General features: G+C 47.3%; 1 protein-coding gene and 1 long non-coding RNA gene across 25 annotated transcripts in view; one reads left to right on the top strand and one right to left on the bottom strand.

Annotated features, from left to right (window-relative positions):
- Nucleotides 1-6: 6 nt before the first annotated feature.
- GRAMD1B (GRAM domain containing 1B) overlaps nt 7-22,077 on the bottom strand; it is a 156,109-nt gene continuing 134,038 nt past the window's right edge. For 16 of the 23 annotated variants that reach the window (XM_072027759.1, XM_072027761.1, XM_072027763.1 and 13 more), the window contains 17 exons: nt 21,655-21,757; nt 20,794-20,897; nt 20,543-20,638; nt 19,990-20,070; nt 17,611-17,726; nt 16,966-17,179; nt 15,986-16,175; nt 15,460-15,603; nt 14,519-14,637; nt 13,878-14,020; nt 13,227-13,330; nt 12,751-12,954; nt 12,433-12,523; nt 10,538-10,645; nt 8,682-8,804; nt 7,504-7,621; nt 7-6,768 (listed from right to left, as the gene is read on the bottom strand). In XM_072027759.1, the coding sequence (XP_071883860.1) occupies nt 6,679-6,768; nt 7,504-7,621; nt 8,682-8,804; nt 10,538-10,645; nt 12,433-12,523; nt 12,751-12,954; nt 13,227-13,330; nt 13,878-14,020; nt 14,519-14,637; nt 15,460-15,603; nt 15,986-16,175; nt 16,966-17,179; nt 17,611-17,726; nt 19,990-20,070; nt 20,543-20,638; nt 20,794-20,897; nt 21,655-21,757 (2,148 nt within the window). In that variant the 3' untranslated portion in view covers nt 7-6,678. The remainder of the gene's footprint in view (nt 6,769-7,503; nt 7,622-8,681; nt 8,805-10,537; nt 10,646-12,432; nt 12,524-12,750; nt 12,955-13,226; nt 13,331-13,877; nt 14,021-14,518; nt 14,638-15,459; nt 15,604-15,985; nt 16,176-16,965; nt 17,180-17,610; nt 17,727-19,989; nt 20,071-20,542; nt 20,639-20,793; nt 20,898-21,654; nt 21,758-22,077) is intronic. The other 7 variants (XM_027444369.3, XM_072027777.1, XM_072027776.1 and 4 more) reach the window with 4 other exon arrangements.
- LOC139999441 (uncharacterized) lies at nt 3,920-8,029 on the top strand. 2 transcript variants are annotated; one of them, XR_011804956.1, is made up of 5 exons: nt 4,879-5,020; nt 6,035-6,214; nt 6,683-6,852; nt 7,257-7,419; nt 7,884-8,029. It is a non-coding gene; the product is annotated as an uncharacterized lncRNA (long non-coding RNA). The 2 variants fall into 2 exon arrangements; XR_011804957.1 differs by lacking the exons at nt 7,257-7,419; nt 7,884-8,029 and adding an exon at nt 3,920-4,058 and having other exon boundaries at nt 4,859-5,020; nt 6,683-7,092.

Raw genomic sequence — 22,077 nt, 5'->3', positions numbered from 1 at the left:
TCATGCTGTTTGTCTGATAGATTTTTTTTTTTTAATTTATACTTCCATTGTACTAGCTACTTACATTAAGTTTCGGCTGCATAGCCTTTACAGTTCCTAGGTTCTAGCAGGTAAGTTTCATTATCGTTTTATCGCATTTTGCGCACAGCGCAAAGTTTGACAGTTATACAACTCCTAAAACAAAATCACGGTTCGTCCCCCACCCCACCCTGAAGTTCACGGTGGTGCTACAGGCTGCGCCGGCCTTGGCCAACAGCCCTCTGCTTCCCGGGCTCCAGTGGTGAAATCCCAAAGGGAAGCACGCACCTGCGGGTGACTGTATGACCCGTTCCCTTTCCTTGCTGACATGAGGCCATCCTCGTTAATTTGCAATTACGACAGCATCTGGGGTTGCAGGATCCAGGGCCTCAGGTGAGGAGAACACGCTCCAGGGTCTTTAGCAGCTTTATCCAGCCCTGGAGCATGCGATGAGAGATGAACTGCTGTGGGAATGACAACGTCCCAGAGGTGCCGCAGCCACACGATGCCAGTCCGGGGTGGTTAAGGATGTACGCTGCAACGGTTCTGCTGCTCCTCCCTCCACTCCGACCTCAGCAGGCCAAGAGCCAGGTTAGTGCTTCCGTATCTGCTCTGCTAAGTGCTATTTCAGGGGAGGTGGGCTTGCGGAGATCGGAACTACACCCGTGTGGCACAGGCTCCACCTCTTTGCTGGATGAAGTTGCTGTTTCGTAACAGCTGCTCCCACAAATCCTAATGCTGCTGGGGCAGTCTGAGCCGAGACTGTGACACGACCAAGTGGCTGTAGAACCTGAGCTGCACGTTTGTTTTATTCCCTAACTATTCTTGGAGTTTCAGTTGGGGAAAGTGGCCATTTAACGTTAGCAATGGAATTGGCCTAAATGAGTGAGGTAACAGAAACGGCGAGAGAGGGTACCTCCCTGAGCCATGTGCAAATATAATTCCTTCTGCAGAAGGAAGTCCTTTTCCCTACTGAAAAAAAACAAAAACAAAAACAAAAACAAAAACAAAACAAAACAAAAAAAATCACATTCACTTGAAGAGCGGTACGGACTGCATCAAGGAAAGGCAAGCAGGGACAGCACCAGGTCAGTCCACCTATGACAAAGGGAATGATTGTCTGGCAGCAAAGGGACGTGGGGAGAGGGAAGAGCCATAGCAAGCACTGCAAAATGTGTGTGGGAGAAGAGGGCATGGCACACCACGTATCCATGCTAAGGGTTAAGCCCATGCTGTCTGGCTAGATCAGGGAATAATCTCAATCGGCAGTTGATCAAGACATGAGGAGCTTATTTGGCCAGTGTGCACATCTAGAAAAAGACAGGTATTATGGCACAAAGAGACTCGTGCTATGGAGACTGCAAAGCGTAGAGCTCAGAGCATGCCAGGCAGAGGGAACGGGCCTAAAGGTCGGCACGGTCACATCTTGAAAACTACACTGACACAAAGGTTTTGCGAGCCACTTACCTCAGATGCTTTGGTTTAAGAGACTCTGTTTTGAGTATTGTTTTTAAGCAAGCCCCTGCTAGATGTTTTAACTAGTGCTGAGACTGAAAAGACTGAGTCTACACGACTGCACTGTTTGGGTGGTCCTGTGTGGAGCCAGGAATTGGACTCAGTGATCCTCGTGGGTCCCTTCCAACTTAGGCTATTCTACGATTCTCAATGGCAGCAAGCCTAGCAGAGATCCTGCTGCAATGAGCTCTTCAGAGTTGTGCACGTAATTTGGAAAAAACAGTTCTGGCAACACAATTCGGCCTTGAGAAACATGACTGAGTGCCTCCCTTGAGTCAGGTCCTTGCTTCCCCTAGCCAGCAGTACTGCAAGCACCCAGTGCTGATGCTCCGTTTGCTTCACCTTTAGCATGCTGTGGAACCAGAAATTGCCACTTCTAAATTAGAAAGTGGTTTGCTTGTATCCTGATTGGGAAAAAGAAACACGGATAGAGTCCTGCCCTGGGTATATGCTGGAAAATGGCTAGTTGGGTACGTACCTCCCATGGAAGCAAGCATGGACATTCTGTGGAGAGGTACTTTCGGGAGCAAGGTTGTGTCACACAGGTGGCAGAGTAGGACTCAATGTGTTTGCCACAAATGAAATTTTACCTATTGGAGACAGAGCCTCTTCCCAGATCATTGCAATAGGCTAGAGACTGTGTATGCCTGGAAATGAGCATTCACAGATGTTTTTTTCCTACACCTTAACTCACACTAACTTCATGCTGTGTTTCTGGAAATGAACCCCAGAGGAAGAAGGGGCCCAAAAGTTTTTCCACTAAGTAAGGAGAAAATCCTCTAACTAGCTAGGAGTGATTCACTCCCCCAGAATTTCCACCACTAACCTCTAGTTTGCAGCTCATTCTGTGTGAGCAGTGCTGGTCTCTTTAGGGTTGGAGATTATCTGTACCACTCTGTCCTAGTGCTGGCTGGTATGAAAGCTGCAGGCTGCCCTCTCTGTCTCCTCAATTTAAGTGCGTCTGCATCCCTGAAAGATGATGGAAATACAGGTCTGAGAAGGCAGAGCCACCAGGAAAGGGAGAAGGATTAAAGTCATGTGAGAAAGAAACTGTATTCACCAAAACCTGTATGTATGCACTCCCTTCTGGTTAGCATTTTTGACATGTAGAAGTGAAACCGTGAGGCATGAAAGTGTGTCTTTCCCTCTGCTTGGGCATATCGCAGGCCTACAGATCTGCACAGAAATGGCTGCACAACACAGCACAACACAAATTGACTTTGAGCTCATCCCAGATGCCATAACCCAAACACCTCTTTCAAGGTAAGCGTTAGGAGGCATATGTTTATTAGAATTGAACTTGTATCAAGCTAGGATTACCAAGTATATTCTTCTCCCACAGAAACAGGTGGCAAAAACAAACAGGCAAGTCAGGGCTTTCTGTCTTCTCCCTCCTGCCAATCAATAAGTAGCCTCTTGGCACGAATTAGGCTACTATCTGTTGGCATTACTTTGCACATATCACTTTTGGCTGGGAAATGCTTATTTGAAAACTTCTTGTTTGCCAAGATTCTGAGAATAAAAACCTAGCTACAGTCACCAGACAGGTTACCAGTGTCAGAAAGGACAGCTGGAGGAACTGGCAGGGAAATGTTTGCAAGGTGCTATAAAACTGCCATTCGTGTGGGATTTCTGTCATAGGTAAACAAGTGAAAAAGCAAAACCCTATCAATGAAAGCCAAGCTGCAGCCTGGCTGTGACTGCTTAGGTAAGGCAGAAGCACCACCTCCTGCAACATCAGTTAGGTTGCTCAGCCTTGCTCCTAGAAAGCATTTGCTAATTTCCCTAGGAAATGCAATCATGAATGAACTGCAGCAAAATTGCCTGGGGCTGTAAAAGGAATTAATCTGTTGATTGGAATTCATCTGCAGTAGCAGGTGATTCCTATCGTAGTTCTCTACAAGATGGCATCTAAATGAGAACATGCTGAGGTTTTGTGTGAGCCCTTGCTTTTGTGCCACTGTGGGTTTTGCCTTATGGAAAAGACCTTAGTTTTCTCTTTCACTACTACTTCGATAAGTGGCAATAAAGGATTGCTTCACAAAGCCAGACTACCCACCTCCAAGCCAGACTTGCTGCCAAGTGACAAAAAAAAAAATCCAACATAACTAGGGTTTTGAGAAAAGGAAACCTAAGAACCCAAACAGCAGCGTTCCTCATTCTGAAGGGCATGTTTGGTGACCACCACTCTTAAGTTCTTTATTGACACCCTTATGGTCTTGATTGAGGAATTTAATGCAACTGTGTGTTAGAGCTGTCAACCATGTTAAACAGTTTAGAGTAATGTGCAGGCAGAATGAATATTAGTGCTTAATATTTTTATATCTGCCTGTGTGTAGCCTCACATTAATTTAACTGAGTTTGTGCAATTCTGTCTCTAAGGCCAAGCCCAAGGAAGCCAAATCAGTGGGAACATCCAGAACCCAATGTGACCACCATTTGCAAAAATGCTGCAGAGGAAGAAGGACACACACATAAGCAAAGGGATTCCGTGCCTCCACAACTAGCAAGAGAACACCAGATGGGTAAGAAGCCAGCTCTCTCGGACACATGAGTTGTTCTGTCTCCTGCTGGGTTGTCTTTCTACAGACAGAAGCTTGCCAGCCAGGTTACAAAGACCCACGTTCCAGGTTTCTCTCTCAAGATACAGCCTTTCTATTTTCTGGCAAGGAAACGCAGCAAGCACAGGGCTTCCTTTCTCTTTTTTCCTTCTCTCTGAAATTAATTTTTGAAAAAGGGGAAGATGGGCAGCAAGGCATTTTTCTGTGCTTAGCAACTGTGGGAGTAACAAATGGGACTCAGCCAGTGTGGCAAGTCAACAGCGGGGACGGAGCTGGGGCCCTTTGGTCCCAAGATGAGAGCAGCAGGATACCCTTTCAGGTTACTAGCAGCTCAGATTCATCGTACAGTAGCCATTTCAGCAGCCTCCCTGGAAAAAGCCAGGGAGCAGCGCAGTAGTCAGCAGCATGAAATCAAACAGACAGACATAAATACAAGTTATTCTCTAGTTTCCGAGGCATTTTTTTTTGCCAGTTGTACCTTTCACACCCTTAAATGTGCATTCAGTAACCTGCCTTCATCCACACTCCTTCAACTGTGAGTCTTCGTCCGTGGGACGTGTTTAGAATTTGGTCATGAAAAATCTTAGGCAGGCTGGGAGAAATCAGTGGGTTACTTCTGCCAATGGTACCTTTCCCTGGTTGGGCTGAGGGAGCTTGTAAGGGTTTTCCTTAGACTCGTTTTCTTCCCCAGCTGTGTGGATCAGTGTTTCTGGTACAAAGATACATAAACCAGTTACTCACCCTTATGTCCCCTGCTCTTTCAGTGCCAATTAGAGCAAAAGACAGTGGACGAGCTAGAACCGCACCATCTGCATGTGGGGAATATGCGGCTGAGTCCTTCCTGCCATTTAGAAGGTGGAAAAATCCTGGTGTTGAGTAATGATGAAGACTCAGGGTCTCCCATACCACCTAATCTACCTAGCCAGGTAAGATGAGAAAGCATTTATTAATCAGCCACTCAAGCACCCTGCATCCCACCCACTCACAGTGGCTTCTTTACACTGCACATCACAATCTCTCTGCCATTCTTTCTGATTTGGCTGCTAAAGGGAATCTGGAATTATCCCCCACAAGTAGTAAAAACACACAATGTCTTTAATGCAGCTCTACCACCTGACTTGCTTAGAGAACAGATGCATTGCTGTGCAGCTTAGGAGACAGCCCAGTCAGATGCCTTACAGTGTGGACATCCCCCAGTCTGTCCTGCACCCCCTAACAGTCCCTTTTTAGTCCCTTTTTTCTTTTCTTTTTTGGTCCCTGTGACTCTTCCTAACCTCTATGAGGACTGATGAAGGCTTTGCTGTTATAGCTTGCCCATAAGGATCCAAAGCAAAGGTGTTCTTTTGTTGTCATTGCTAAAGGAAAGGATATTTTTCTTTTCTACCTAATGCTTTCCCACATGGATTAGAAGTAAAAGTCAGGGCTAAGAGGTATGAGCAAAGTGGTCTCTCAGACTAGGAGCAAGAGGTAAACTTGCTAAGCAGGATGGCAGGAGTGGTTCTGCTAAGTTCCCTTAGCTTTCCCACTCCACACTGTGCTAATAGCACGTGGTTTGGCAGAAAGGAGGGCTCGCATAGAAATACTCGTTTTGATTTTGTTTTTTAAGTTGGGGCACTCCCCCTGTTGTGAGAAGTCACACAGACAGCCCTTATCAGCACCGATGTAGATCTTCAGCACAGGGGATGGCTTAATGGCAGGGGCCCAAGCACACAAAAAGCAGAGAACCACAGAAAACGTAAAGGGGACACTGTCAAAACAGATGGAAGTGTGCTTTCTGCAGCGTGGCTCTCCTCCATCTGAGCACCATGGGGGCAGATTCTCCCCCTTCCCACCATCTCCTTGGCAATTAATGCAGTATCAATAGCAGGAGGAGGCAAACTAGGTGTTTGGAGAAAGCTTTTCAGGCTTATTTACATTCTGTGCTTTGCTCTCCGAACCAGGCTGACCAGCACGACAGCAAATTGCATTTCTGCTCCAAGAGCCATAAGGCTGATTGCCAGTGAGACCTGCTCTCCACAGACCTAGAGCAATTCCTCTGGAGGCCTCCTCTCCAAACACGGAGTAGTTTTGTGAGGGATTGATGGTGATTGCCAAAACCTCTCTGTCCTGAAGCCAGCAAGGTAAGAAGTTGACAGTGTTCCCTTTATACGTGTAGATACACAGAGTCAGTCAGGGACCTTCATGCGCAGGGAGGGGAGGGGCATTCGCTCTGATGCTTCCCTTTGAAACAACAAAAACAAAACAGACAGACAGACGAACAGACAGCCAGGAGTATTACAGAAGAGTGGTGCAAAAGCCCAGGGTAGCACACAGGGTGCATCCCTAAGCGCACCTCAGTGCCAGGAGAGCACAGCCCTCCCACACGCACACACACGCACACCCCACACTACCACCGAGACGCTCCATTTCAACCAGTGTTTGGAGGTCAGTCCTTCCTCGCGATACGTAGGCTTTTTTTTTTCTCTTAAAATCTGTATATAATATATATATTTATATTCTGTATATATATATATTTATATATATATTTATATATCCTATTTACACATATTGCACACCGTCCTCTGGCCTCCTGCATTCCTGCCTGTTAGTGGAAACGTTTCCGTTTCTCTTCTGGATCTGACCCGAAGTCCCGGGACCCGATGCCATTCTGGAGATTTATTAGTGAATCCTTCATCTGCAAGACAAGAAACGTCTCCAATGTGCTGCTACCCTGAAGGTGACAGAGCTTCGGGATTTCCTTCCCCATCAGTGCCTCCAGGTGCCTCCTTCATTCATAGAAAGTACTGACACCATAATACCTGCTGTAGGGGACTGGGAGGTACCGGTGGCGACTGAGAAGATGGGAGCCAGTGAGACAACAAGGGATGAGCAGAAGAAGGTACAGGGTGAGTGACTCTCAACCTAGGAGACAGCAGCTTGTTTCTTTTAAGTGTTTCAAGCTGCCCAGCACACAACTGGCTCTTCAGGCAATGGATACTAAAACTGCTGGCTCTGTGCTGTGAAGACACGCGTCCCCTTCACCCATGTGAGCTACATATGAACCCAGGGTTGAGGGGAAAAATTTTGTATTCCAAATGGATTGCCAAGGTCTTACAGACCCCTCTGGAATGTCAGAGCCTAGATACAAGGTGAGTTGTCTAATAAAAGGTTTTGGCCCTCCAGAATTCTCTCCTTGACTTGCCTGGACCCCCCTGCGAGGTGAGAGAGAATCCATGGTATCCTGTGAATAGCCCCTGGGATCTGCTGCCCACCCCAGCATGAGGAGATGGAGCTAAAGGGAGACAGGAGTAGAGGAGATGCACCTAACAGGCTGCAGCGGATCCAGGTAAGGACTGTGAGCGGGTGGCTGTGTGGCTGGGAGGACACAGTGACCCTCCACGCACAGCACCAACGGGCCGTGTGGTCTCACCTGGTCTAGAAGCATCACGGAGGATTTGATGATCTCGCGCCATTTTTGTAGCTCTGAGTCATGATACTTCTGCTGAGATTCTAGTAACTGGGCCCATTCTGTCTGAGATTGGGGTAACCTGTCAGGCAGAACATGAGCAAGAGTGAATCTGGGGAAACCATGGTCAAGGGGGAGCAAAGTGGGCTGGCAGGGGAGGGGGGCTGCAGCTTGCATCAATCTCTGTCTAACCCTTCCACCCTACGGGGGTAGCATCTAGATGCACTTATTATTTTCCTAAACCGGATACCACTATTAGCCTGCCTTAATTGTGGTAATTAACAGCAAAGATGTGCCTTTTGCAGAAGTGCTCTAGTGCAGGCCTAATTAATCCTCCACAACAGGGCTGGAGGCTGCTGAGTGGAGGCGGCTCAGGGCAGATGCAAGCTGTTAGGCTGCTGACAGGAGGATCCCCAGGCCTGGCTGCTCAGGGCCAGAGGAAGGACATCAGTGCACCTGGTGCATAGGTGGAGCTTAGCTGGGACGAGGCGAGGATAAAGCTCTGTGGAGCAAAGTGATGCGAGGAGCAGAGTTGAGGCAGAGAGCACAGCACTTGGAGACGGCAGGAATGCGCTGCAGAGGCACCTCTCTCGCCTAAGAGGTAGGGTTGTTTTTGTATGCCCCCAGCTTTTAAGGCAGCTACCTCCCTCTTTACTGCTTTTTCTTGGGCCGTGCTAGTTTCTAAGACAGCTAAATCTTTGTCTTCTGCTTTCATCTCTTGGGCTTTGCTTATCTGTAAGAGAGAGGGATCTTCGCTGCTTTGTCTTTTGCTTACCTCCTGGGCTCTGCTTTTTCCTAAGATAGCTGGATCCTTCTTCTCTTAGCCACTGCCTGCTGTATACGCCTCTTAAGCTCTACAGACTGTAGTGGAGACTTTCAAGTCTCCTACCCTGGAGGCTAAGCAGAGCAGGGCCTTCCTAGGGGGAAGGGAGAGCTCCCTGAAGTTCCTTCTTTCTCCAAACACTGTAAGTTAACAGCCTCATTGGTTCCTCTCTTATCTTGGCAAACGGGCAGAATGGGGGCACCTCTGCCGTGCCTTCCTGCCACGTGCTGTGCTAACTGCCTCACCTCCGCTCCTTGTGTGGCTTTGCTTTGCTCCACAGTGTTTTATCCCTGCCTTGTCCCAGCAAAGCTCTACCTACCTGCCAGGCACGCTGCGGTCACCTGCCTGTGGCCCTGTGTGGCAGCTCTGGGCAGCCAGGCCTGGGGATCCTCCTGTCCAGGGCTTGAGGGCTTGCATCTGCCCTGCCCAGCCAGCTCCTGACCTGGAGATTAAACAAGGACATGGTAAGTGTGACAACTAAAAAGCATTACAAGTAAAAAAAAATGGACCCACTCTCAGTGGTCAGTAATCCTAGACTGTAATAAATAACTCTGCTACTAATAAATGTTGCTTTCTGTGTCTAAGTGGAGAAGCCACATACTTAGATTCAGAGTGGGTTGGGGCAGTGAGTAGTCCCCCTAAGTGTACCACTCCTCAATCTCATTAGCACCTAAGGATCATTATCTTCAGAGCCTCGAATTGAATGCTTCTGAGCACACCCCACCTTGAACCCAGCAGGTGGGTTTGGTCTAATCCACAGCAATTGCAGTTACAACACAACAAAGTTAACTGTGCAGAAATAGGGGAAATAGGGCTACCCCTACCCACCACTATAATTACAGTACATGCACATTACAAACAGCATATAAGTCAGTGCTATACTTCATACCATATTCAGTAGTGGTCCAAATAAATACCAAGACTGCCAAAGGGAGATAAAGCAGGAAAAATCACTGACTAGATCTGTGGGACAGTTGCACAGCTATTACCAGTTAAAGAGCAAACCCTCCCTAATGAGAAGTGGAAAGCCTGTAACATAAGACAAGTAACAAACAAAGTCATTTGCTAACTGTGTTTAAAGTCAAGACAAAGTCAGCAGAAGAGGGAATCACTGCAACTACACAAAAGGATGTCCAGAAAGGGGACATAAAGAGACCAAAACACCATAGCAAAGTGGATTGTGATGTTCCCAGCTTCAACTGCTGACTGCAAAGAAGCTGATCAGGCAGGACACCTAGCATTTATGTACAGAAAAAGCATTCACCTAACCTTGCCAGAAGGAATTCAAAACGCCAAATTGCTGGTCATTATTAAACAGCTCTAGGCCATCAGGTCACCACTGTAAAATGCCATCTACCAAAAGGTGCTCTGGAGGGCACCCTGGGAAATGCTGACTGGCAGGTCCACTTCAACTCTAGACCAGATGGGGGAGTCTATCTAATAAAAAATGATCCCAACATATGCAGTCTGGTTGTGGCAAGTCAGCGTGCCTTCTGGAAAAGGAAATGGGAAATACAGCCTTACAGCCTGGAGCTCTCCTCACCTCAAACAGCACACACCCAGCGGACACTAATGAAATGAGATGTTCAAAAAGCCTTGGGCAAGGCTCCACACTATCAGTTATTAGAGAAACTAAGTCAATCTGCAATGACGTTTCACTGCTTACCATCTAGTAAACCTTAAGGGAATGCTTAGGTCGTTATGGAGCACTCTGTCCTCCCAGTGCGCTCTCTCTTCCTCCTATGTTGTAACAACTTGCTGATAGCTAGACCCACACCTTTCAAAATCTTTCAACAATTAATCATGTCACAAGTCCAAATTCTTATCTGGGTACAAAGAGGTTCTTTCTAAACACTGCTTTGAGTGTTTAGAGTTGAGCCATCAGAGAAAGGGAGGTTGGCCCAAGATTACAAAACATTTCTTTGTACAGCCTGTGTCCTCAGATAAGTGGGACCCTGGGAAGAAGCAGAGGTTACCTTAACTCGCTCTCTTCTGCTGTAATTGTTCAGCACTTTGGATCAGGCCCATATCTTCAGCTATCTACCCACTTCATCTGTTACACACAACAGCAAAGCAATCTACCAGACAGCCCTGAGCTGTGGTGTCCTGGGAAAGCCTCTAACATCTGTAGGGAACATGCAAGAAGAGGAAAAGACAAAGCTGGTGTGACAGTACCTCTCCTGGAGCCGCAAGCCCTGCCATGCTGTGAGCGTCTGGGTAGTGTACTCCAACATCCAGAGTTTGTAGAACAGCATCATATTGAGAATGACCAGCAACACCAGACTGCAAATAAAGAGAAAAAACAGTTTACTGGGAGCACTGCTGCCCCATTGCCTGCCTGTCACACCTGGGGAAACATCCAGAGCTTTAACGAGGTTTCTGGAGCCCAGGTCCACGCTGAATGGGAGTGGGAATTTAATTTGTGTAAGGTCCAAGTGATCAGAACCCAAAACTTCACCATGTGGGAGAGATGTGTGAGCAAGGACAGACAGACAGGGATGACAGATGGATGAGACAGGCTGGCTGAGTGGATGTGCTGAATGCAGAGAAAGGGGGGAAATGGGAGAATAAAGAGGTTTAAAAAAAAAAAAAAAAAGAAGACAGTACCTGAAACAGATCCTAATGGGAGCAGGGAAGAGAAAAGACGGAGTAGCTGCAGGTTAGAAACAAACTGACAGAGAACGGGAGAAACTGGGCTGAGCAGAGGTTTATAGACAGTACAGAAGATAAATGGCAGGGAGGAGGGAAGAAAGGAACGGGGAGGAAAGACGCCGGAGGGAAAGAAATAACCGGGCTTGCAATTAATGGTGAAATTCACCCAGGAAAAGATGAGCTGTGTGTGGCTCCTGTGGACACGTACAAAGCGCCCATGGCAGGGCACTAACATGGAAATGCACATTGCACACACCCAGCCCTACCCGCTCCCACCTGATGCCAAGGTGGGCACACCACCACAGGCAAGGCAGCCACTGAGTTCACCAGATGCTGTCAGGCTCCTCTCTTCCCTCCTCCACCGCCACGCATGCACATTTCCACTCTCTTTACCAGCACGAGTGGTGGCTCAGGGAACAGGCTCAAAAATAACATGCTCGTGCCCGTCTCTGAATAGTGCAGCTATTCTGCTGGAAGAATGGCCCCTCTATAGCCCAGCTCAGGCAGGCGGATAGCAACCAGCCAGAAAAATATTCTGAAAACATTACCGAGAGCTCCTTCAGCACTGTAAGCTAAGCTAGTAGCCTGTAAGGAGAGAGCATCATAAAGCTTTTGTGCCTTGCTACCCACCTGTCTAGCCACAGAAGAGAGCACCAGGCTGTCTACCCAAAGCATCTGTCACTTGGCCTGTCACATTTCTCCAGCTGCTCTGGGTCATTGCTGTAAACCTCTGCAGTCAGCAGCAGCACTAACCCATGAAAGTTACTGGCAGCCTGAGACACAGTGAAACCAAAAACACTGCTGGGTTGTCTGCATTTATACAAGGGCCCCATGCCCGGCTCACTCTGGACACACATCCAGCAAGTCCACGGCTAGCAGCTGGGAAAGGTGGTGGCAGAGAAAGGACACAAACTAAAGCACAGTTTCTGCTGCCGAACTAGTAGAACCATGCCAGTCTCTCTTGTCTCATGTGTTTCTATCCTTACTTTGCAGATAGCATCTTTTTAGATGTCACTTTAGATAGAAAAATTAATAAAAATCTATAAAATGAGTCCCTAAAATAAATAAAAAAAAGTCTCTTACTGCTTGTCAGATTTCATCTAACTGTTGACTTGCCTCTCAAAACTGAGGAAAGACGAGACTTTAAAAAAAAAATAGATCTGGAAAAACCTATGGAGCCAGGTCAGTGACTGGCTAAGCACTGGACAAAGCTGGGGTCAAGCCAGACCAAACAGCTGATGGAACATTTGGGGGAAATTTTAATTCATTCTTTTCTGCCTGTCATTGTTTTACTCTGTGCTGAGCAAAGTTTGGGACCAGAGAGGAAGTAGAGAAAAGAAAAAAACGGTACAGGAGAGCAAAGAACATCAGAAACATGAGAGGATCAAAGTAAAGGCAGAGCAAAAAAATTTACTTACACAAAACTGATGACGAGGAGCAGCTTGGAGACACTCTGCAGGTGGAAGCCACTGGGGCTCTCCTCAGGGATGTGCCGTGTCTGAGTGGAACCTAATGAGACAGATGGGTTTGTTCAGGCTATGAAATGCTGCCTGATGGGAAGGACAACATTTTTCTTCTACCCACCCCTCAATCTTACTCAAAAAGTCATCATGCTTCCATCGCTCTGCAAATCCCTGGCCCCTCTGCCCGTTAACCTTCCACGAACACAGCTCCGGTTTGTCTCTGGAGGTGTCCAGCTCTCCACCCCCAAGTGTGAGGTCCCTGCAGTCCCTCACCTGCCACATGCTTGATTCGGTGAGCAACCTCCTCGTCCGTGGGGGTGGTGACGGGACTCAGCACCTCCTCCAAGTGTGGCACCCGTAGGTGGGCATGGGCCCGTTTCCGCCGGCGGACGGTTGATTGCTTGCTCACTTTCTCTTTGGGGGATTGTCGGTGGACCTCGGCCAGGTATGTGCTCTCGGTTTTGGTCAGTTCACTTTCTGCAGAGGCAGCGAGGAAAGAAAGCATTTAATAGAGATGGCAGCAGCCTTGCAAAGATACAAAGCCCTGGCACGGCTGCTGGATGGAGTTCAGCTGGCCCAACCACCCTGGTGGGGTCTGCGGTGGCTGTGCCCGGGGACACACTACAGATCCCTTACACCTTCAGCCAAACCTTGACCCCGGACTGCCTGCACTCATCTCAGAGAGGAGCTGATGGCCCGCAACAGTGTGCCCCTGTCGTGGCTGCAGCTCCAGTCCTTGCCACTCTTACCCAAATGACGGAAGTAATCTTCTAGGCCGCTCCAGAAATTTTTCTCGATGAAGGATTTCACCAGCCCCCACGGCTGTTTTCTGTAACGTAGTTCTGTGGAAACCCTGTGTGGAAAGGGGAAAGTCACTCTCAATTTTCCTTCCAGGAGGTTACATCAATTCACAATCCTTTGTCAATGTATATATAAAAAATAATTATGCTCACACTTATTTCTGGAAGGGTTTTAGCCCTTCGTGTTTCTAGGTGAGAAGCACTGCATGAAAAGTCCTTCCAAAGGCAGTGGCAGTAAGGCCTAAAGAGGACTCGGACTCCCAAAACCTTCAGCCACGGGGCAGGCAGACATTTAGATTACTTATCAGAGTGAAACACAAACACCTCAGTTTCCCCTGGTACCACATTCCTCTGCTTGTCCCCCAAAGTGCTTCTCAGAGGCAGAGCCTTAGTGCATTTAGTTTGTTTTGTATGGCAGCTGTCCCTGCTTCAAAGAAGGGGGCAAGAGAAAATTCTTCTCCCTGACCCAAATGTAACTTCTGCAACAGAGAAGTGGGGCTTAGTTCTCCCCAGCCCCTTCTACCCCTCCAGAAAGAAGCACTCCCACCCCCAAGTGACTTCAGATCATCAATAAAGCTGTTTATCCCACCAGCAGCATACCTGAGTCGGCTTTTGTTTCTGGCAACACGAGTCAACGTGTAGCGGTTAATGGTGTAGAAATAATCGTGGTAGGGGACATCGTGAGTTAGCACCTCTGCATCTATGACGTAGCACTCGCTTTCTTGGCTGGCTTTGTACATTGTCTGTATCAAAAAGCATGCAAGGCAACTGTTAGGCTGGTTGGAACAAGGCTTTGATAGTTAGGCACCTTCACTAGCACTGCACAAAAACAGCTCTACCACAAACAGGAGACCGTGCCCACGCCCAAGCCCCATCTCTGCAATTTCTCCTTAAACAACTGGCCTTCTGGGCAGGCCTGCTCAAGGAGTTAGTTCCCAGTTTTTTGTCTCAGATAACACAGTTACACTGTCACACGAGGACCGATTCTGTGGGACCTCTTCTCACTGAACTAAAGTGTGGCTTGCCAGAGAGCAACCCAATCTAAAATGAGAGCTGAGCCCGCTTTGAGCAGAGGCGCTTTCTGGACTGAATTACTCTGAGTCTAAATACCATAAGACTACATTTGTCATTTCTTTAAAAAAATGAAGACATGAAGAACATGAAGAGCAGCAAGCTCAAGACAAGAAAGCAAACCACAGACCTGTTCCTACAAAGCATACCCCTGCTGCCCTTCCACATACCTGCGTCTCAGTGACAGTGGCAGTTTTGGGGGCCAAGGGGTTGGTGAGGGTAATGGTATAGAGGATCACTCTGGTCTGATTGCCATTTTCCTCCTTCTTCCAAGGATGAAAGATAATATCTGAGAGGAGAAAACAATATTCCATCAAAGTAACTTAAAGCAACCTCAGGTCAGTTCCCTAGTAAAAGCATAACCAAGCTGAGGATTGTATTTCCTTCCCTCTAGAGAGCTTGGCTGCACAAGTGCTAGAGTTCAACTGAGTGTGAAGGAAAGGTCTCCTGTACTAAACATGGTCACTGCAGGGATGAGGTGCATCCTCTGCCAAGATGTGATGGGAGTATCTCTGCCTGAGGCTGTTTTTTGCTGGCAGCAGAGCAGCTGTAGAGGGCCTCATTGTAGTATGGCTTCAGACTGAGGTGTGCCTGAGGAATTAGAAATGTGGGGAGAATTTTCCCCTCTCTCAGTGTATGGAAAGGGATGGAGGCTGAGGCCATTGCTCCTTTTGCAAACCTGCAGTTACAGGGAAAGGAGGACTGCAGGATGCCCAGGAACACTCTTTGCATCATCAACTACACAGCCTTTGCCAGTGTCTGGAGTAGAGCTAAAAGAGCTTTTCCTACAGAATGTTAGGCCTTGAACACAAGATCAGGCCTTAGCTGATGTTAAGAAAAAAATAGAGAATCTGATTCTTCCACAAACTTACATGGGACTCTTATAAAATACACCCCGATAGCCAAACAAGGGTGGTTCTACCTGGTGTTGATTACTGTCAGTACAGGTAGGTGTGGTCCCAAGACCTCACAACATTACCCAATCCCTCTATCGTCATCCAAAGTCACACCTCCAAGGCATGTAGTCAAGAACTAGGAGCTGAGCCCTGCTCTGTGCCCTGCAGGGAACACAGCCTCCGTCAGGGACTGGGCTTTGCCACCAGCAGCTTACCAGAGAACCGACGCTGTTCCATGAAGTCTCTCTGGAACTGAGAGTCCGTGAAAAGCAAGTCGTACAGTTTGTCCACGCTGAAGTTGAACACTTCGTTCACGTACTGACGGCCATTCAAATCCTCGTAAAAGGCCTGGACTTCACCTGTGGGGAAACAGGCCCACAAGCCCCAGGCATGATTCTCTGTGCCAACCTCCCAGACTGTTCTTTTACAGTCCAGGACAGTACTGGACAGAATTTTACTTTGTGAAGAGGATCCCAAAGGAAGTGCTTCTATCCCTTTCCCACCACTGATCCCAGCCCAATAGCTGGAACATCAGGTGGGGTAATTAATACATGACATTACTTTAGGGACAGCCTTCCAAATATCCCACAAATTCACTTTCTGCAGCCCAGGCCAAGAATTCTTTGCATCTTCTGAACTCTTAAGGTCCAGAAAAAGAATTCAGTATTTGCTGCCCCAGACCCTCACTGAAACAGACAGGGCAAAACACGACACCAATGGAAGGGGTTCCTCCCTGCATACCTTCATCATGGGTCTCAGAAGAGTCGCTGAGCTCCGTGGGAATGTCTTCATTGTCATTGAAGTCCAGGGAAGGGGAGTTCACGGGAGCAATGATCTCTATCTTTTCTCCCATGATATTTGCAATGCCGAGGTCTTTTTCCACAGGACTCTCTGCTACTGCCTCCTCCTCTTCTGGTAGCACCCCATCAAACTGCAGCAAGGACAGAACATAATGAGGGCAAGACCAGCACCTAGAAACTGGTGGTTATTTCTGAAAACTATTTCCATCCGTGGGCCAATTTTCATACCTTTGAACATCTGGCATCAACATGACTGGAAATTAAATAATGGAGAGGTGGAAGCTTACCATACAGTATTTGGAAAACATATGGACACATTAGACCACTTCCTCTCAAAAATGTATATATACAGAATTCAAGCTTGGGACATAGGCAAGGCTTTTTGTTTGTTCAGACAAGCACACAAACAATAAAGGTTTTGTCCCAGACAAAAACACTGTACAAAACCAAACACTAGGTTGGTTTTCCAAACAGCTTTTTTAAATTTCCAAACAGCTTTTTAAAATTCCAAACAGATTTTTCCAAACAGCTAGGAAAATCTGAGTTCAAGTTATATTTCAACAAGGTCTGCTCTGCCACAGTACCATGAAGGTGCACACTGCTTCCTAGGGAATGACTGGAGCCAGAGGAGGAATTATAACCCCTTTATCTTCAGTGCTCCACTTCTTTTAATCTAAAACTGCACATGGGAAAATACCCTTGCTGCTGAGAATCCTAGTGCACTGACTTTTAGGTCAGGCATGTTTTACTTACTTTTCCTTTGACAAATGCCATGCCCTCAGACATTACTAACATGAGGACTGTGGTCAGCTGCCATGGAAGAGGAGCTGTAGGGCAGTCACCTTGTACATTCAAGCCCTGCCAGCGAAATCCCTGTGAGAAGAATTCCAGATGCCACTGCAGTGGAGGAAGGACACTTACCGAGGCTGGTGCTTCACTGCTTCCTGTAGATGTCAACGTGCTGGCAGTGACAGATTTCTTTGGCAGCTGAGGGCTAGCTTCTGGCTTGGCCTCCATGCTGCTCTTTGAGGAGCTGTCATTGACTTCATTCTCTTCCACAGGGATTTCTTCACAGTAGCTGAGACGCCACAGAGAACACACGTTTTTATGTTTACCCCTCTCAGTACAGCTACAGCTGGACACACAGAGCAAGTAAGAATATTTCTATGCGGTTTCCAGTCTGACCGGAATCAGAAATGGCTCAGTACAAGGGAGATCAAGCCCAAACTTTTCAAGTGTTTATACATAGACTGGCAAGCATCAGCACTTGTTGACCACGTAACATGCTGACTGGCCCAGTGAATGGGGCACTTGGGCATTTACAGAATCACTCATCTACTTCAGCAAGTAGAGAGGCAATCATTTCAGTTCTTACTGATTTCCATGAGGAAATGGTACGCTTTCAGCTTTTTAGCCCTTAATCCCTAAGGCCAAATATTTGCCCAGAACCCAAAATCTCTCACCGGGAACGAATTGCAGTTTGAGGTATGCCAATATATAAGGACTCTTGCTCTCCTGAGGCCATCTTTTCTTCATCACAAGCAGATTTCACTCCTCCTCACTCACCCCATTGTGTTGAAGTCATCATCAGGAGGCACATAATCTTCATCATCGCTGGTCAGACCTAGCTCGTTCCCATAACACTGGTGGACAAAGTGCCAGAGCTCCTTTGGACAGAGAGGCTAAAAGAGGGAGCAGAGCACAGGGTACATTTTCACCTGAGAAGACTAAAAGATAATGAATACGCCACACTTCACACTTACACTGGATCTCACCCTGAAAGTGTTAAAGATCTCACCCTCCCTGCAGCAGTTTTTCCTCAGTATGAGTCAAACCCCAAAACGCTGGCATTTTGATTGCCATCAGCCCATTATTTCTTTCTCAATCTGGAATTATGACTGTCAGGGATATTACATTTCTTGCCCTGAAAGCAGAAGCGAGAGATTCTGACACATCTTGTTGCTGGGAGGCGAGAACTTTTTGATTGACTCACTTCTTCTGAATTCCAGCAATGCCACAAGGTGGACTGAGTGTTACTGGGAGGCTGGTCAGCCCCACGGGCTGCAGACATGTGCTTATGTCTTAATACAGTTAGGCCAAGTTGGCACTGATTGCCCTGATCAAGTAGTACGAGGCCCTTTTGCCAAGTAAGCCTTTGCTGCCAGCTCAGGTCCTGCCCTAAAATCTGACTTTGTTATTTTTCCAGGTCACAAGCTCAGGTTACTGAAGACACTGCCAGGAAGCCAACAGGAGGCTACACCCAGAGTAGCACAAGAAATGAGATCTCCCATCACTACAGCGCTGCGTGTGTAATAGTGTAAGCAATAAATCTGTGTTTTCCTCTACGTGTGTTTTCTGCTGTCTCAATTTAATGTCTCCACTACCACACCAATCCCCAACACATTTTGAGTTTTTCTCCCTTCCACCCTTGTTTAAATGGTGGAAGATTACTACCTAAAGATTACACTTGCTGGGAAAATTATCTAAAACAGCAACAAAGAGGAACATATCCTGCTGCAGTTTAAAATCAAGAAGGGTTACTACTAGGAAAAGACTGTATTGTATCTCCAGCTAAAAAGAAGAAATGAATTATCAAGACCTTTCACAAAAGCCCAGCTCTTTACAATGCAGGTCCGTTGACTCCCACATGACTGCATTCTGGAGCCCTCAAGAAATGGGTCGGTGAACTCGTGATTTAAGTGTGTGCTGCACGGATGAAAGGAGATGGATTTTTACCCACGAGAAACTTATGATCAGTGACGAAGATTTCTTGGTAAGGAAGGAAAATAAACCTAGTGAACTTTGTTTTTTTTGCTGGCGTAAACTTCTTCCCATGGTTACTGTACGTGTTAAGGCAGGAAATTTTTAATCTAGCTCCCAAAACTAGCAGTCAAAAGGATGGAAAACACTCAGATGAGAAACTTTAATTCAGAAACATATCCAGCTGTTTTACCTTCTTCCTCCATACACTCTCTTTACTTCACATCTCAGCAGAAAAACCACACTAGGTTCTTTCTCCCTCCCTCCTGCCAGACGTGGTTCCTTCATTTGGCAAACGAGCTCTCTCAGTGTTTCCTGCCTTTATCACTCCAAATCTTAGTTCCTGTTTGCCATGACCTTGAAACCAAGGGCACTGAATTTTGTGATAAACTTCAAAGGGCCAGTTAAATTACAGCATCTGATAGCAACATGAGCTGCCCAATGCAATTTGATCCTTGTGCCTACTAAATACTACCCCAATTTCAGGACGGGGTGTTCTGGCACTTGACTACTTCAGTATCCCCGTATGGTATGAACTCAAGCCCTGAACATCTGCTGACAGCCCTGTACGATCAGTTCGTGAGTCTTATTCCTGGAGTGAGGCCAGAAATACTCACTGGACATTGGGACAGATACCCAGAACCAAATATAGGATATACGGGGTCTTTGACACAGCAAGTGCATATCCCTGCTTTATTTTAAAATCCAACCTACTGAGCCTTTACCCAATGCACCCTACAGCCACTATCACTCTTGTTTGGTTTTGGGATGTGCTGAACATGTGCTTCTCTCCTGCCCTATCTTGAACTCTACACTGCTGAAGAACAGACTTCCTAAGAACTTTGCCAGTGCAGTGAGCTATTTCTGTTGCGTTTTGAACTTCTTTCCTCTGGGCTGTTTCACTTGCATTACAGACCTGAAAAATCTCCTTCCTGATTGCTTCCACACCTCAGCAGAGGTAAAGAGACATCTACTGTGCATGCAAGATGTGTCTGCGGGTAGACAGAACTCCATGCAAAAAGAGAGATTTGCACCTGCAGCTTTGTATCTGTTCCACCTAAACACATAGTTACTACCCCTACATCTTTTTTTATGCATATACATTAGTCACAGGTATTGTGGTTCTGCATAAATCCACCACCTCCCTTTCATCCCCCCCTAACACTGAGATGCTGGTCTCTGTACCTTGTCAAGGAGAGCGTTCTGCCAGAGTCTGAACATCATCATGTACGTCCTGTCTCGAGCCCCGAAGGAAGTAAAAAAGTGCTGAATGGGAAGAGATGGAGAGAAAAATCAGTTCAGAAAAGGCCCATCAAGGGGATGAAGAGGCACAGCTGCTTGGATCATTTTCCAGAAACAGCACACAGAGAGACTGAGCAAGGCACACAGTGCTGCTGCTCAGCTCCTGGGCACAGACTGAAGTCCATGGAGACTTCATGGCGAGGCTGAGCGCCTCTCAACCCACAAAGCTGGTCTGAGCACAGAAACAGCTCAGTTAGCTGTGTGCTACTACATAACCCAGATCTTCTACTTCCTCCATGCCCACACACAAGCTACATGAGTTCCCGACTCAGCTCAAGCCCAAGGTCTGCAGAAGCTCTGCACCCAACCCGCTTCCATTAGTGCTTTCTCCCAGGCCCCACGTACCACAAGCAGTCAGTTTGGAAAACTCCCATGGAGGTGGTGTTAACACTCCCTTTCCCCTGACACCCACAAAGTGCAGGCTTCAAGGATGTACCTTTTCAGTGTCAGTGCAAACTTGGATGGCATTAGGAATGAGCCGTGCTGTTTTTTCCTTGGTCATCGAGCAGATATCCTTCAAGCGAACTGTCAGCTACAGTCAGAGCCATGCAGAGAGGGGAAGGCAGAAAAAGAAAGCAGGTAATGAGAGACACTGGTGAGAAAGACGATGGAAAGAGTGCTTTTAAAGTTGTCAGCAAATATACTGACGTAGAACACATGCTCCGTGTGCCAGTCGGAGAGCCTTACCAATGTCTCCCAGCGGAAGATGTTGCTGTAAAAGCAGATCCAGTTTTCAGAGAGGTAGAGGCGGCCCTGCAGGAGAATGTCTCTTTGTAGTGCACATGAGTAATCTGTGGGTGAACAACACATCGTAATTAAGGAGCATCAAGGTGAGAAGACAAGGCAGCATAAATGTGAGGATAAGCAGCAGCACCAAGAGAAGAAATTACCTGACACAATCCTGCAGAAAGGACTGTGAGCCAGGAGGAACTGGGCCACAGCCTTTAACCTGGGTTTTCCTTCTCTCCTTCTAGTTGCATCGCTCATTTCTCTCCCAATTTAAGCCTACTCAACAATTTCTAGTCCTCTGCTAGTCTGTGCATATTGCAGCAGTGTGAGACATGGTATGAGATCACCAGTTACATTAGATAAAAGAACAGATGCGATGCAGTGGGCAATCACTAATTAGCTGCAAGGCCAAAGCCTAGATGAATACAGGAAGAGTGATGAGTAGGTAGCATCAGGGGTATACAAAGGAGCTTGAAAAAGGAAAGCTCAGGGCCATGCACGTTGAGACAGGCAACCCTGACCAACTGAGGGAAGAGCTCAAACACTAATGGGTTTGGGGAGCACTGCGGAGGAAAACATACACCTCGAGTCAGGAGGAGACAAGGCTGTAGCTGATACTGGTCAGCTGTGCTCTCCCCGAAGTAAAACAAACGAAACCCATTAGAAACAGTGAGGAGGGAGACGGTCTGTGCACAAGAAAGAGACAGTGGGCTTGTTCCTTGGTGACAATCTCTTAGGAGAGGAAAAAGCTGCATGTATGTGCGCTGCATTTCCTCCCAAAACCATGGGAAGAGCACGGCACAAGAGGACAGTCCTTACCTACAATGAGACGCTCCGTGTCGGGTAGATGCTTGAAGAGTTTCCTGAAATCTTCATTCCGTTGTTTGTAGGTTGGACTCAACACCTGCAAATAACAGAGCGCCTGTTAAAGAGAGGGGCAGGCATGAGTAGAGAGAAACGGAGTGGGAAAGCAGGAACACCTAGGTAAGGAGAAGGGGGATCAGATGCACTTACAAAGCACGAGGCCAGGAGCTCCCATCACAGCAGGCACAGGTGCGAGGATCTGGGATTTAGTGCATTAAGTGAGAGGAAGAGGAGAACCTGACTTGGAAGAGTACGCACAGAGCAGAAGGCCTGTGCCTTTGTCTGCAGTGCAGAACTGCGTGGAAGCTGAGGGTGCAGAGAAAATCCCTTTTGCTGCGGTCACAGACTGTACGAGGTATGATGCACGCCCTGTCTGCA

The sequence above is a fragment of the Anas platyrhynchos genome, chromosome 25 (genome assembly GCF_047663525.1).
Source record: "Anas platyrhynchos isolate ZD024472 breed Pekin duck chromosome 25, IASCAAS_PekinDuck_T2T, whole genome shotgun sequence".
Taxonomy (NCBI): domain Eukaryota; kingdom Metazoa; phylum Chordata; class Aves; order Anseriformes; family Anatidae; genus Anas; species Anas platyrhynchos.
This window is presented reverse-complemented; position numbering and strand designations above follow the sequence as displayed.